Source organism: Papaver somniferum, chromosome 2 (genome assembly GCF_003573695.1).
Source record: "Papaver somniferum cultivar HN1 chromosome 2, ASM357369v1, whole genome shotgun sequence".
Taxonomy (NCBI): Eukaryota; Viridiplantae; Streptophyta; class Magnoliopsida; order Ranunculales; family Papaveraceae; genus Papaver; species Papaver somniferum.
This window is the reverse complement of record NC_039359.1, coordinates 157980542-157995890: the sequence shown is the minus strand read 5'-3', so window position 1 is coordinate 157995890 and position 15349 is coordinate 157980542. Positions and strand designations below refer to the sequence as shown.

Below are 15349 nucleotides of genomic sequence, written 5' to 3'. Positions count from 1 at the left end.
ATTTATTTATCGGACATAAACCGTGTGTGTACTGTCTTGTCTAAGACTAGCTGTGATTAATCACTGTGACTTCACCTTGATTTAGTTCGAGAAATATAAACGCACCGAAAAGAACACACCGTGTTTTGTACCGTGGGAATTGCGTGAAACAGAAATGGGTCCCATCCTGCCCATTACTAATCTTGATGTTGAGAAGTTTTAATCTCTTCCATCCATTCCCCTCACGGGACAAATAACGGTGTAGGCCTCGGTGTGTCTATCACTTCTCAATTTAGTTTATTACTCAATCACTAAGATCGCTATTATTGATTGATTCTTCAAATAAATACCTGAGCCTCACATGCTCTGGAGGCAAAGCCAGAATTCGAGAAATGGATGGGCAAGTTATCAATCTACACATTTTAAGGGTGCAAAACTGACTAAAAATTGGAACGCCCACCTCTCAATGTGGCTCTGCCCCTGCTTTTTGCACCTCGCTTACCTGCCTTTGAGCAAGGTTCCCTCGCCTCAGGGGCAGGTCTGTATTTAATTTTAAAAGTAAGGGTTACACAAAAATGATTCATGCCCGTATTGGCTAGTTTTTGTATAAAGGAGGGTACTTGTCTATATTTAACGTACGTATAGGTCACTCCTTACATAAAAACAACACAACATACATAGATGACTGTTGACAACATAATATGAAAGGTTTCTTTATCCATTATTGTGGTGCACGAATCTTAGATGGAACTCGACGACCAAGTTGAAATGGTGTCTTATTTGTCTTGGTTAAATGCCATTTCGAACATCTCTTTTAGCTCCATGAACTTCTTCCTCTTCACTACTCTCTCTTCAGGGAGGTTAGAGTTATAACCAGCAAGTTCTAATAATTCATCCGAGTTCATTATTTTGTCGAGTACTTCATTGCACCGAGGAAAATAACGCTTTCCAAGCTCAACTGTTAGAAATAAATATCCAGCTATGGTTTGACATGAAATTTTCACAAACTTAATAATTCTAGATACCTATTTCAGCTGAGGACAGAGGCAGAGCCATTCACAGGCCTGGGCGGCAGGGCCATCCTATGATTCTAGAGATTTTTTATTAAGCCTTATCAAAGAAATACAGTACAAGAATACGATTATAATAGCCAGCCCAAAGGAATTTACGCCTTGTGTGTGGCACATGAGCTTTTAAGAATTTATTTTGCATGCAATAAAAAGTTTCATCTGCTAACCTATCATGAATTTTACATCTTATGTATGTAAATGAGGTGTTACTAAATGTAAATACCAGATTTTGAGATTGTAGTTATCCTACGAATTAGAGCAACTTCTTCCTCCTTAGAAACAGATGATGGAGTTTCGTTCAAGCTCATGGCATACAATGGGAGAAGCTTCAAAGTGTCATCGACTTCTGCAATGCCCATTATAACTTGTGCTTCATTTGGGAACAAAAATCTTGCTAGACTTTCTGCAAAGACACAAATGAAGGAATGATCAAAAGCAAGCAAGGTGTAGTGCGAGTCTAAGAAAAACTGAAACCACAACCTCTTATGAAACTAGAACAACCCATTAGATTGACTTCAAAAACCGCTAGGATCACCATGTTCTCGGAAAATTCACTTTGTTAACAAGAACAAACAATTGGGATGATAATTTGAATTTGAAATTTGTCTACTTCATAGAAATTATGCAAATTAAATATCAGACAAGGTAAACGGTAAGAATAAGTGAAGAACTCACCTCTATTTTCAAGGAACAATAGCTTCATCCCTAGATCATCCCCGTTCTCATCCATTTCTAGAAAAACAAGTATGAAGCTTCAAGTGTGTGTTTATGGAGACTTTGTTGACTTTTTGAATAATTGAGAGAGAGGGAGATATTTTTTGAAGGAACATATTTGAGCTTGAAGGGTCTACCACCACCTAAGCCAACTTCTCCCATGCTGTCTTTCACTATCCCTCAAATATAAAACCAAAATCCTTGTATTATTTTACTTTACAAACTTGCATGTCACATATTTGTTTTTATAATACTCCCTCCTTCCCACTCCTAAGTGACCTATTTGATTTTAGATTTTGTCCCAATGATAAGTGACCTATATCACTAAACAATGAGATATTCCGGAATTATCCTTTTAGTTAATTATAAATAATATATGAAATATGTATAATTTGATAGGCATGTTTATATTCGTTACGTAGGTGTTTTAAAATGCTTTTCAATTGTATGAAATTTGCGAACATCCGTGGAATATTTTGAGAGATAAACCATTTTTAAATTTCACTAGTTATTATTCATAAGGGTATAATTGTAAAAAATGATTAAAAATACTATTTTCCTTGCTTGCCTTAAAAATTGTGCAAATTTCAAATAGGTCACTTAGGAGTGGGACGGAGGGAGTATACATTTATTCCTTTTCAGCAAGTGGGGGTGTCCCATTACTGAACACACTGTAATTGACCATGATCATTCATGACTTTTACTGTGGCCAACGCCTCACTTGTTTGTGGACGTGGTATGTTTTAGAGTACATTTTTTTCTTTTTTGGTTCAAACGGGTGATTATAACGTCCACAAAGAAGAAAGATGATGCATAATATGCACCTTCTCGTGGAGCCATCAGCCATAACTTATGACCAGCTCTTTTTTTTTTTTTTTTCGAAAAAGAAATTAAACCTCATTAGATATATATTCATAACTCTGATTTAGGAAATCAGGAACCTTATAAGAAGAAAGCTTCCTCGAGTGAAACATTCACCAAAAGCCTTTTGAGTGTTCAGAAGAAGTAAGCTCAAGAGAGAGCTGGTTAGAGGTACGTACGTAGCTCAAATAGCTTATCGGCATATCCAGAATTCATATATTAGACACATCATACATATCCCATTAGTTGTTTTATCTTTTATAAACTATGATGAATTTTAATTGTTATTTCAACTTAGCATCTCTTATATATGTGCTAGCTAGATGGTATTCATGTGGTTGCCTTCTTTGATTGAATTGCCAGGGCTTCTGGCTTGCAGGTATCTTAACATGCGATTAGTAAGGATATTAATTAGTTAAAAAGCCTTAAATCAAGTTTAGCAAGTTTCTTTCTTAAAACTTCAGCTTCTAACAAAAATACTTCATGAGTTTCTTACTAACAAACTATAACTTATGTTTGTTTAGGTTCTCTTCCTAAACTTGACTTTGCCATTAGTTTGAGAAAGTCCCTTAGTTGATGAAGATGGCGAATTGGCTCTGGATTTCTCCAAATCTACTTTGTCTTGCCTGAATGATATTTTTAAATCTTCTACAATCTCTATGTACCTTCTCTTTCTTAGTTGCGACTCCGGATTTTCCATATCATTTCCAAGATATGCAAGATCGATTAGGTCTTCATCATCCACAATCTTGTCGAGTGCTTTAGAACAACGAGGAAAGAACCGCTTCCCAAATTCCACTGTCCAACAGAAAGATAATGTGTAATTAATAAAACCGGATTACCTAAGAACGAAAGCAATAAACTATGCAAGGAAAGAAACATGCTATCCCTGGATGCAATTTAGTTCCATATGCATTAGGTGCTAGGCGAGGCGCCAAGCCTAGCACCTAGGCGTCAAGGAAAAATTCGAAAACTGCAGAAACAGGTATATTTTGGCGCCCCTGGGAGCCTCGTACGCCCAGGGCGCCTTTTACAACATAGCCAAGAAGGATGGCAATGACAGAAGCAAGGATGGGTAGACCAATTTTCCAGAAAGATACAAATTCATTCAGAGAGACATGCAATGTAGAAAGGAAATCAAAATGAACACTAAGAAAACAAGAAAATATCAACACACTGACCAATCCCAGAATGAGTACTCAAAATGAAAATAGAAGCTGTGAAGGAATCAATGCTTTGAGGTATCAATTCCCTGAAATGGAATTTTCACCATGATTGACCCCTAATTAAGCCTTGGTTGGAGTCATTTTGCTTCAATTGGGTCTCAAAATGACCTAATTTCGAACAAAATTACCACCTAACCTCATCCGTAAAGCAAACACCTAAAATTTTATAATTGGACCAATTCTAGCCTCAAGATGATGGGTGCAAGTCAAGTGTAGAATAAAGTGACTTACCAGTTTTCAAGAGTGCTGTTATTCTTTTATGATGTGCATCTTCCATCATAAAAGGTGCTTCGTTTAAGTTTGAAAGTGCTATCCGATGGCCAGGCAATGATCCACAATTGACAGTTAGTGGGAACTCCTTTGTACCATCCACTTTTGCGATGTGCATTGCAACTTGCGCTTCCTTTGGAAATAAAAGACGTGCCATAGCAACTGCGAGAGAAACATGTTCAAGATCATTCAGAAGAAGTATAAATCAAGTTTTAAAGAGGATATGGCAGGATAGGCTATTTGGGGTTGCACCTGGAACCTATGTTGTGGTCACTTTAGGCGCAAAAATGTGAGACATTATTTAATTTATAAGTATGTGAGACATTATTTAATTTATAAATTTTTGTGGTCACTTTAGGCGCCAGGCGAGGCGAAGGGTTTGGCGCCTTGCCTCGCCTATTGCCTCACACAACATAGCCTGGAACAATAATGCTTCAAAATGATTTCCATATCTTCTGGATCCTAATTCCGAAGAAAGACAAGTAAGGAAAAGGTGCAAATTATCATTGAAATGGAAAACATGTGGACTACAAACCTGGACTTGAAAAGAACTCACCTCTATTTTCTAGATCCGACCATTTCTGACGGTGATCCTCTCCAGCTGTAGCAAGAGAATAAGAAGCATCTCCTACTAATGGTGCTTCAGTTTCTGCTTGCTCCAGTATTTCAATGCATAGACGATCCTTTGGTGCATTTTCTCCCTTTTCTATGCAGCGCTGGTACTCCACCAATTTGGTTAGCCTCTTCAAGATCTGAAGTGCTTTTCTTCCACGTGGTGCAACATCATTTAACCGTGCACCCTTTGTAATGATAGAAGCTATAATCTCAGGTTCCCTCCGCATTGCAGCTACATGTAACACGGTGTATCCCCGTTGATTCCTAAGATTAACATCAGCAATTCCCATCTCTAAAAGCTCTTTCGTAATTTTTGCATCACAATATGCTACCGCATAATGTAATGCGTTTGCTTCATCTAGACTTGTCTTTCCTCCTTTGAGTAACAACCCAACCAATTCAACATCATCCGAATCCAAGGCTTTAAACATTGTCCTGGCATGCTTATCCGGAAAATCATTGGTTTTACTGTCAGGTGAACCACTACCTAAAATACGCTTATCCATTATTTGCTTAACAGCACAAGGGGGCAATGCTTTCTCCAGAGTTACAAGATCAACATCAGACGGAACAACAATTTCAATACATGCCATAGCTAATTTTTCACATGCTCTTCCACACAAATTCGCAACTGACAAAATCACTAGTATATCATCTACTCCCACCTTCTTAATAATGTCTAGCAGGCGCCGCTGCAACGGAGTAAGTCGAATTAAAAGTCTAGTTACATCAAAATTACTCCCAAAGATGCAATATACAATCAAGAAAACAAAATCAATAGAATTGGAACATAATGGACCTAAAAGAAAAGGGTCTCGGAATAGATTATACCTGAAAAAGCGTAACGAGCTCCGAAATCTGAAATGTAAAAGAGGCATAAAGCACTTCAACCATGAAATCAACAACAGGTCTACACCCAACATGTAAACATTCTTCATCAACACAGACACAAACATCCACAGGCAGAGTTTTCACTTTCCCACTATACAAATAAGCTAAAACCAAATTCAAGGAATCAAATCCTAATTTGAAATCTTTAGCTACATCTTTCAATACAACTTTCCCATCATTTCCTTTCACACTGGAAAACAAGTTCTTGAAAAACACACTTCTACCAGATAAGATACACCTATGGATTGGGATTTCACGAGTATCAGATGCAACGATTACAGCGTCACTGAATTGGGATGTTTCGAATACGGATTCGAGATTTTCGGATAAACGCGTTAAAGCTGTAACAAAAGGAGGAGCGGTCTCTTGTGAAAAAGTTCCTTCGTTTGACATACAACTAGTTGCACCACTGTTTGAATCTGAAAGGACTGAAACTGAATTCATTGGTGCAAATTCATGTAAGTTGTGTATGAAGATATCATTGAAAGGAGACTCCATGAATTTAGTGATGAAATTGAGTACCGACTACAGAAGTCTCCTTTGAAGTCAAGAGGGAGAAGACAGAGAAAATGAGAGGAAATTTCTTGACTTCTGTACCTCTGTTGTCCTCCATGATTGTGACTATAAAACTGTAAAAAAAATTTTGTCACATTTCTTGTTGTAGTGAATGTTGGTGAGATTATTTAAAGTAAATAGTAGAAAAGTTAGTTAAATACAGTTGCTGGTAATAAATGGCTGAAGCTGGTAAACAAAGAATGGTCAAGCATTGTAGAGGTCCTACCTAAGGCCTAAGGGAATCTAAACTGTAGAGAACGCGGTTTTGAAACTTCTCCATTGCAGAATAGACAGCACCAAATTTCAAATCCTGAAGTGTTAACGGATTCACCGCAGAATTGAGAGTCAACACAAAATCTCGTTTGTCCACTTTGTGTTTCTTTTATAATTATTGTTTTCTTTTTGAACTATGATAAGTATTAAAAAAGAAAAAGAGAAATTACAAAGAAAGAAAGCCAGCCAAAGAGTAATACACTCTCAGTGAGCAATCAAAAGGAAATTATGTACAATTAAGAGAAAAAGAAAATGAAAAATGAGGGTCCCAAATGAAAAGGAAATCCCTTGCCTTGTTGTTCTGACATAGAACACAAATGTCATCTGTAGCAATGCTCTTGAAGCTAAACCCCATAGCCAAATCATTCTGACCGGGCATGTTAGAGTTTGTTAAATCAACATCCTTTCTTTAAGAAACCAATTATAAGAATCTCCAAATGTAAATCCAGAACTCTAAGAAGAAGCCTTGAGCCGAAGAGATAGGTGGTGAATTACCTATGACCGAGAGGAAGGAGTATAGAACATTGACATCATCTCCATTAAGATTCCAGTTTTGTTTAGAGGAAGAAGAAATATAATCCTTGATTGACCCATCTTTTTCTGGAGCAAGCTTGAAAAGAGACATAATATCCTGAAACGTTACCAATATACAATTCCAGGTAGCAGAAATCCAACAGCTTGAGCCACATAGGTCTCTTAGAAGAGAAGCAGATTCTGGATTGAGATAATGAAAATATATGAGCAAAAGCATTAGCCTCAAGGTTTGACTTCTATTCAAAAATATTGCCAGCCGAGAAATGGTCGTTCCAGACTTTCTTCGGTCACAAAGTGAAGGAGATGGGGTTGATCTTAGGGAGGGAAGCGAAGAAGATGTTGACATTGTGAAGGTGTTAGTTGTTTATGACTTGTATCAGAATGATGAACTGGCTTGCATAATGAAAGCTATCAGTTCTTGGTGTTTTCTGGATACTGTGACAACACTTGGTTTTTCTGTGTTTGTCTGTGTTGTTTGGAAATAGGTGAAGGACCTATTTATACAAGTCATTGAGCGCAACCCTCATCTCGTAAAAAGTGGAGGTGAAGTGATGGAGTAGTGGGGTCGTGCAGGAGTGGTGATTGTTACACGATCACACCTTTGCCCACTTCCCTCATCACTGTTAACCGTCCACCTTTTCCTGACACGTTCTTGTAATGGTGCATTGCACGCTGTAAACTGCCAGACCAGTACCCTGATAAGTATCTCCCAGTTTGTGACATGCTTGATGTCTCGAATGAGCGGATCGTGGGAACCACCGCAGGAAATAGCATACCGTGCTATTAAGTTAAATAACTAAGTTATTAAGGAATCGATATTTATGAAATATACATGCATCGAAAACAATCAATATGTATGAAGCATCGCTATTTTAAAGCTTAACCGAATAAGTCGCGGATTAAGCTTCTTAAAACAGCATTACGTCCAACCATCTTCGAGTGATCGTTTGGAGGCCACACGGGTGAGCTATCCCCTGCTCGATCGCTCCCTGTGGCAGAATGGCGGACAGTGATCATCGAGATGTTTCATTGGTTACCTAGTCTTTAACCTAGTATGTCCGACCAAGCTGGAAAAGTTGGACGGACGAGATGGTTTACGACATATATTTGCGACCGTTTGATGGAATTTTAGGGTTTTTAGGAGGTTCACAAGCATCCTTCTTTGGCTTGACCGAATCCACACATGGGCACCGATATTGCTGGGACCGACCGGTCATGCGTGGAGACGGCTCGCTGTTGTGCAGGCCTATACTTCTCCGTCCCGTGAAGACTTGATCCAGGCCACTCAGTTTGACTGGTAAAGATGAGTGGTCGTGATCGATTTGCGACAAAGATCCATTGCCGCAAAGGCTTAAAGGCTGCGTGACATGCCACTTTGGGGCGCGCATTTCGAGGTGCCGAGTCCTAGTCTGCCAAGGCCGACCGGCTACATGCAAAGGTGGGCCCACAGTGATCACGTTGACACTCTTGGGACCTCTTAAATTTATATCTACACCCTCCATCCATACTGGCGAAGATGGATGGTCATGAACGAGCTACGACAGATATGCTACGCCGCAAACCCTAATTAGGGTTTTGAAACAGTCATGTCTACGTGACTTTGGACAAACGGTTTGGCGATCTATGCTTCTCCTTTGGAGAGACCGACCGTGTGGGGCCCACGTTAGGCTGACGGTGAACATATGTGAACCTCCCTGATGGTCATAGGTACGATTTAAGCCATCCAAATATGTTGGTTAGGTTGGATGGTTATGATCAAGTTAAGACATTAGTGGAATTTTCGTGACCTTTGAAAATCATTACGCCCATCGCGTTTCGGGCAAACGTTCATGGCTCCATGACCATGCAGTGAGAAAACCGATCAGGTAGGGATAGAGAGGGCCCGTTAATGTGTGTGTTGGCGCCTCCTCAATCGTTCATGGTGCGATCTAAGCCGTCCAATCAGTCTGGTGAAGTTGGACGGTCGCGATCGGTTTAAGACTGTCTTGAACAGTCTTGCTCATTCGAGCTTCTTTTAAACCAGCGCGGCCACCCTACTTTAGGGCTGGCGTTTTGGAACGCTGGGAAGCAAGGTGTGATGTTCGACTGGCTAGGTAATAAATGGGCCCGCCGGCGGTCACCACGGTGATTGCCTGCTCCTGCTAGGGTTCATCTAGGCTAATTAAATCATGCAGTCAACTTATGTGGTCGTGATCGTTTCTGAGACCGATTTGGACAGTCCAGATTTCTCTTAGGAAATTCAATATGCTCGATCGGGATAATATAAGCACGCTGATACGAGATTCTCTTTCTTAGAGAATGGTGTAGCATGTACGGGTATTTCGTGCATATCTAACTATTGACACTTGGAGATTCATGTTACTCTGCTGAGAGTAACACTCAGTCATCATGCCGCACCAATAATGAGAGTTCTGCTGAGAACAACACATGAAATACTAGGAAAATCATGCATTAATTGTTTATGTTAATATTTAGGATTGTGGCTACATGCACCATTCTGGGTAAATTTTGTATATTTATTGAATTGCTTCGAATAAATAAAGCGAGAGGTTTTCTGCACTCATCTCTTATCAAATGACTTTATCCTTTGCAGGATGTCAGCATAGTATTTTTGGTTTTACAAATTTATCCCTGAACTAAAATCCACCATCAACATCCATACAAGAAAAATTTGTCTCTGCTTACACCTACCAACATATGCATTACAAGAATGAGGCGACAAGTATCGCGGAAGGATCTCATGACGTTTGAAGAGCTTGCTCCGAGGGAGCCAAAACAGTGTGGTTACGGTACAACAAGCCATCCATGAATACGCCAAGGCTGATATCATCAAGATAACGACGCAAATGGATGAGAGTAGGATGAAAATCATCACAAGCTACAAGGATTACTATTAGTTGATTAGAAGTTTAAACTATAGGGTGTCTCATTTGGCAATCATTTCTATGATGAAGGATTACAAATATTATGTGGAAAACGAGATGGGCAGAAGGAGAATTGTATGTTCATGTATGACGATGACGGACTTGGGATTTCCGTGTTGTCACATGATTGTGAGGTACCAACAAGGAATTTCTTTTGAAATCATTGATCCGTTTTGGAAGCAACTAACTTTCAAACCACCCCCAACCGAAGAACTACTCGAATCCTTTGTGGACACGGATATTGGAAGAGAAATCATCGAGAAATTCACAAAAAAAGATGGTTTGGGACGAAGAGTTTTGATGTACTACTTAAAACTATCCGCTAACCCCATATGGTACCGGTCGGAGAACCGACGGTGCTACCGCTGACGGTTAGAACACCTACCAACATGGATAGGAAGGAAGAAATGAAAGAGTTTAAGGTTGCAATGAGTGCCAGAAAAAGCCCGTTATTGAGTCATAAAAGAAATTTTTCTCAACATGAGTATGAAGACGCTAAATGTGAAGATGCGCAGGTTCCAAAGAAAAGGGGTCGACCAAATAAGGGGGAAAGCGGGACAAGTAGCGCACAAGCCGAGACAAATGTTCCAAACGTTCCTTCAAAAATTGAGCATGAAGAGGCACCGGTTACGATTCGACCAAAGAAGGGAGAAAGCGGGACAAGTAGCGCACATATGGTCCTTTCAAACGATCCAATCGCTCCTTCGCAACATGAGGATCCAATCGATCCTTCTCAAGAAAGTCAAGCGCCAACAATAAACGATGAGCCAAACGATCTAATCTTTCTTTCTCAAGAGAGTCAAGCGAGTGCAACACAAGTATCAAGGGTACGCTGCATGAAAGGGACAAGCAAGACAAATGGGTTCCATGGTGACTCTAAGGGCCAGTCTTGGTGATGGAAGCACGCCTAGGGATAAACGAGGTAGACCCCATCAAACGTGTTACATTCGAGGAGTATCATTCGAAACTTCCTGAATTCATTAAGGATGAATCGCTTAAGGATCGGAGAATTGTTTTATTTAACCCTAACAACATACATTATACAGGTTTCAGGCTATGTGAAGATTTTCCATTACCACCGCTGTGTAGGTTTCATTATGACTCATAGCTCACCAATAAATGGATAGAAAAATACGAGCCCAACATGAGGCGTTGGGAAGAGCTAGTCGAGCCGGATCAAGTGAAGGGTCTCCAAGTGATGGAATGGGTATTTTCCTTTTGTTAAGAACGTGAACTATCAAATTCTTATATATTGTCGCTTTCATATATTATATATTGTAAATTGAACCAAGCTTAATGAATAAAAGTGATTTGTATTTTTTGGGTACGTTGGACTCATGAAATTTGTAACGTAATCGGTCTTTTAATACGTTTTTAAAGTCCGATTTTGGGGGTAGTTTGCTGCAGCTTTTACAGAATCGGTTTATACTACAACTGTTATAAACCGATTCTGAATTCAAACAAGAATATGTTTACGCATGAACTATTATAAATCGATTCTAAAAAAAAACTTGTCTGGGATTCTTTCAGAATCGGTCTTTCAGGACGATAATGTAATCCGATTTTGGGAAGAAAATATTACAGAGAAACACATAATTTTTAACTCAATAATCGGATTACATATGGTATAACATGATCCGAGATTCTTTAGAATCGGTCTTTGTCGACGACAATGTAATCCGATTTTGGGAAGAAAAAGTTACAGAAGAATAGACAATTTTTAACTCAATAATCGGATTACATATGGTCTAACATGATCCGAATGTGGACCATTTCCACTTTTCATAAACTTTTAAAATTGAAACTAGCACGGTTATATTTCTTAGTGTGAGCTTAAACTATCAATGCCGCTTCGAAATGATAAAATCGCTCTCCTCTCCAAGCGGTATATTCATCCAGTGCCTTGGACATGTCTCCTCCATGTCTAGCGAAAAACTGGTTGTACTTGAGGCATAATTTCCTAACACGATTCGTCCTTGAACAAATGTAGGATGCTTCATAATTATAGCGTAGTTTCTTGCTCGTTTGTTTAACGAAAGGACCCCAACCAACTTAAAGACAAAATATACTCTCATCTTGATGTTCTTTGGAAAGATCCTTGACTATGTAATAATTTTTAAACCATTCGGTTCTCTTCCTCAACATCCTTCATTCTTTCCCTTAGTTGGAATTGCTCTTGACCTCGTTTCTTTGCCTTGAGTTTCTCTTCATATTTTATCGCAGCCGATGACGATGATATGGTTTCTTTTGTAGTTATTTGTTTGCTTAACACTTCATCCATTACATTAATATATTTGTTGGGTGATGAAGAAGAAGTCGCGTTTGTAGTTGTTTGTTCGATTTTTTTGCGTATCTCTTCTTCCATTACCGCAATTGATTTGATGGTTCGCTTGCATCTTCTAAGTATGTGCTCGATTGAAATGGTAGTTGATGATGATGGACTTGACATCTTCAAATGAAAAAAATAAAATTCTTTGGATTAGGTAGTGTATGATAGAGAATAGGCTATCCTCTTTATATGCATAAAGTAACAACGACTACAATTTCAAAAAACAAAAAAAAAAATAGTCGTTAACATTCACAGTCGGATTATATAGATACACAAATAATCTGATTCCTTATTTCTCTACAAATCCGAACTTGAACCCAGAATCGATTGATGTGTGCATTAGCGTAAACTGATTGTTGTTGATGTTCATCACATCAACCCAGAATCGGGTTATGTAGGTGCACATTAAAAACCGATTGCTTGTAACATCAACCACAATCGGACTAATATGGTGCACACATAAACCGATTCTGGGTGGATTTTCAGAAAATTTGATGAGTGAATTTCAAAGATTTAGAGATAAATCATTGTAGAGTACCTCTTAGAATGAATGGATCAAATGGATTCAACTCAATCATTTGAATTGTTTGTTTTTGGGGTTTTTTTCAAAACCCGAAAAGAAATTAGATTTCAATTGTTGTTTGTAATTGATTTGGTTTTAGTTTTGATTTTGATGAAAATTGAAAGAAAAAAAATGAGTTTTTGATTAATGATTTTTGTATTTGTTAATTAAGTGATTATTACCATCATTTGGACACCCCATATCAGTTATAATTAAGGTTTCTTTAAAGGTTAATTTAATATTTTTACCATCATTTAGACACGCCATATCCTTCTCTTTAGGTTGGTTGAAGTAATTCATAGGTTCCAAGTAATGAGAAATTGAGTCAATTGGCCAAATATTTTTAAAACATGGTTCAAATGGACGAGTAAAAATTAGTATGTGTGAAATGGACACCAAAAAAATAGTAAGACTGAATATGGATTCATCTATGTCGCAAACGCTGACAAATAAGTATGCCTCTGACGTACGACCCACGACTGTGAGTCGTTGTTGCTGTTGGAAAAGGACGGTCTTGGATGGTTTGTTCTTCGTGTTCTTCATGTTCATCAGCAGCAGCAGCAGAAACCGAGTTTGGGAAAACTCGAATTTCTTCTTCTCTGGCCCTCCTCAGACACCCAGACTTTCGACACCCCTTCTCTATGATCCCATCCACGTATTTATACTCCTTAGACTCATTTAATCACGCCATGATTCTCAATATTCTTCATTGAACTCGGGAAGTAAAGAAAATATTTTGGGAATATTTTCTTCCCTGATTTAGCTTCGCACGCGTTTCTACAGCTGCAAAATCTCCTCATTTATCTTTTTCAAGGTCCAAAGTGTTGCAAGAGTCATCATACATGAGCAGAACACGTTTAAATTCTCCAAAACTCATGTAATCCCGTGAATTGTCCCTCTCATGCACGTGTTGTCCTGATTTCTTCTCATGGATTTTTCAGCCAAATTTGATCGAAACAAACACCCATACCAACTTTGTTATGACATATCACGTCTACCCATTAAGTTTCAGCCCTTTAGTCTACCCAGAACTCCTTCAAGAATCGATCGAAAGTTACACAGTTGAGAATAAAATTTTCCCTCCAAAAAGAATTTTTGAAATGTTGAAGATGGTGTCCCCCTAACCAAACTGTGGGTGCGAATAGCAGGTGCCCAACTGAGGTGACCCTTATCCAAATTGAGGGTGCCTTTAGTACTTTTCTCCGGGAGTCCAAATAGCACTTTTTGAGCAACTTTTTCCACACAAGTGTATTTCTCCAAAAACACCTACAAATACACAAAGCATCAAAATTAGTACAAAAATCGAGCACTAACAATAGAGATATTGAGTGCAATTTAGACACAAAAATGTGTCTATCAAATACCCCCAAACTTATTATTTGCTAGTCCTCGAGCAAAAATAAAATCGAGTTAATCTCGGGAGGGTTTACCAGAGGTGTACCCACAAAACCATTACTTCTAATTGGTCACAAATATCCAAAGATCTATGAGGACATACATATTCTCAACCTATCTCCAAGTAACTAGAATGCCAGAGAAATTAAAGGTGTCAGCTCTAAAGCTGGCTGAAGAAAAGGGGAGACACATCTGCAACACTGCTAGATAAAGAAATATCCGCTACACAGCTAGATAAACATTGTAAGATGCGTCCGCTGCTTTACAGCTGGATAAGATTAGGAGAGAGATAAAGATGAGAGGGACATCTGAAACACAACTGGACTAATTACGTGTGATGAGTTAAACCAGTGCTAGAAAGATCTTGTGCCAGATTGAAAGCGGACTAACAAAGCAACCAAATTTATCTTTCCTCGACTCTCTCATAGTGCTCAGTAGAAACATAGTCTTCTTCGGACTTCAACGGTTGATGATAAACTATCGAACCTCATAGAACCTTGACAATTAACTATTCTCTTCGATTTCTTCCTTAACTTATAAATTTCTACTTCCCTTTGTCCTTATTGAACAAAACGTAACGATGATTTTTTTCATTTGTTTTTTTTTTCATTTTTTTTCATTTTTTTTTTTTTGGAAACAAAAATTACAAGACAACAATTTACATGGACATGAGAGAAGGACTTTTAAAACTTGGATCTTCGCAACTTGTGATGTCTTGGTATCATGGATTCTAACAACTTATATCATTTGCTCTTATAACTTCAACTTTGATTTTTGAATTATTCTTTTCTATTGTTGCTTCTAAACCTAAAACGTCTTCAACTTTCTTCATAGATTTTGATGTCGCTCCGCTTGTTGATGATGATAAGTTTCTACTAAGAGAGAGTCGCAATCCAGTAACTAAGACTATATTGTGAGGTTGCTTTGTCTTTCTGGCATTTCCTGACCTATTCGCCTTTCCATCATGTATAGTTAGGTCCATCACGGTTACCCTCTAAAAGGAACAAGTTCTCTCCTGAATTTCAAGGATCTCAATGTCTTTTTCTCTAATGTCTCAAAAGGTTGTTATCCCTAGCATTCCAATTTCTATCTTTTCGGTGAGAAACAGTATGTAAACTTAGCTAACCGGATACCATGTGATGCTAGAAGTT

The 15349-nt window shown here is 38.5% G+C and overlaps 2 protein-coding genes across 2 annotated transcripts; both read right to left on the bottom strand.

The window, feature by feature from the left end:
- Nucleotides 1-522: 522 nt before the first annotated feature.
- Nucleotides 523-1866, bottom strand: LOC113349550 (BTB/POZ domain and ankyrin repeat-containing protein NPR1-like). The gene is made up of 3 exons (XM_026593522.1): nucleotides 1725-1866; nucleotides 1273-1452; nucleotides 523-937 (listed from the first exon to the last, which is right to left on the bottom strand). Exons 1-3 carry the CDS (start codon nucleotides 1777-1779, stop codon nucleotides 756-758), a joined length of 417 nt encoding a protein of 138 aa, XP_026449307.1. The 5' UTR covers nucleotides 1780-1866; the 3' UTR covers nucleotides 523-755.
- A 1142-nt stretch (nucleotides 1867-3008) lies between these two features.
- On the bottom strand, nucleotides 3009-6232 carry LOC113349549 (BTB/POZ domain and ankyrin repeat-containing protein NPR1-like). Its single transcript, XM_026593521.1, has 4 exons — nucleotides 5567-6232; nucleotides 4677-5427; nucleotides 4082-4282; nucleotides 3009-3422 (listed from the first exon to the last, which is right to left on the bottom strand). Exons 1-4 carry the CDS (start codon nucleotides 6122-6124, stop codon nucleotides 3145-3147), a joined length of 1788 nt encoding a protein of 595 aa, XP_026449306.1. The 5' UTR covers nucleotides 6125-6232; the 3' UTR covers nucleotides 3009-3144.
- Nucleotides 6233-15349: the final 9117 nt, after the last annotated feature.

Bases quoted from the DNA above. Each gene is read 5' to 3' on its own strand.
- LOC113349550 (XM_026593522.1), bottom strand. From the start codon at position 1,779: ATGGATGAGAACGGGGATGATCTAGGGATGAAGCTATTGTTCCTTGAA. The intron at 1,453-1,724 runs GTGAGTTCTTCA...GTGTCTTTGCAG, and splicing joins ATTGTTCCTTGAAAATAGAG to AAAGTCTAGCAAGATTTTTG. The intron at 938-1,272 runs GTATTTACATTT...TATTTCTAACAG, and splicing joins AACTACAATCTCAAAATCTG to TTGAGCTTGGAAAGCGTTAT.
- LOC113349549 (XM_026593521.1), bottom strand. From the start codon at position 6,124: ATGGAGTCTCCTTTCAATGATATCTTCATACACAACTTACATGAATTT. The intron at 5,428-5,566 runs GTATAATCTATT...ACTCCGTTGCAG, and splicing joins AGCTCGTTACGCTTTTTCAG to CGGCGCCTGCTAGACATTAT. The intron at 3,423-4,081 runs GTAAGTCACTTT...TCTGTTGGACAG, and splicing joins AACAGCACTCTTGAAAACTG to TGGAATTTGGGAAGCGGTTC.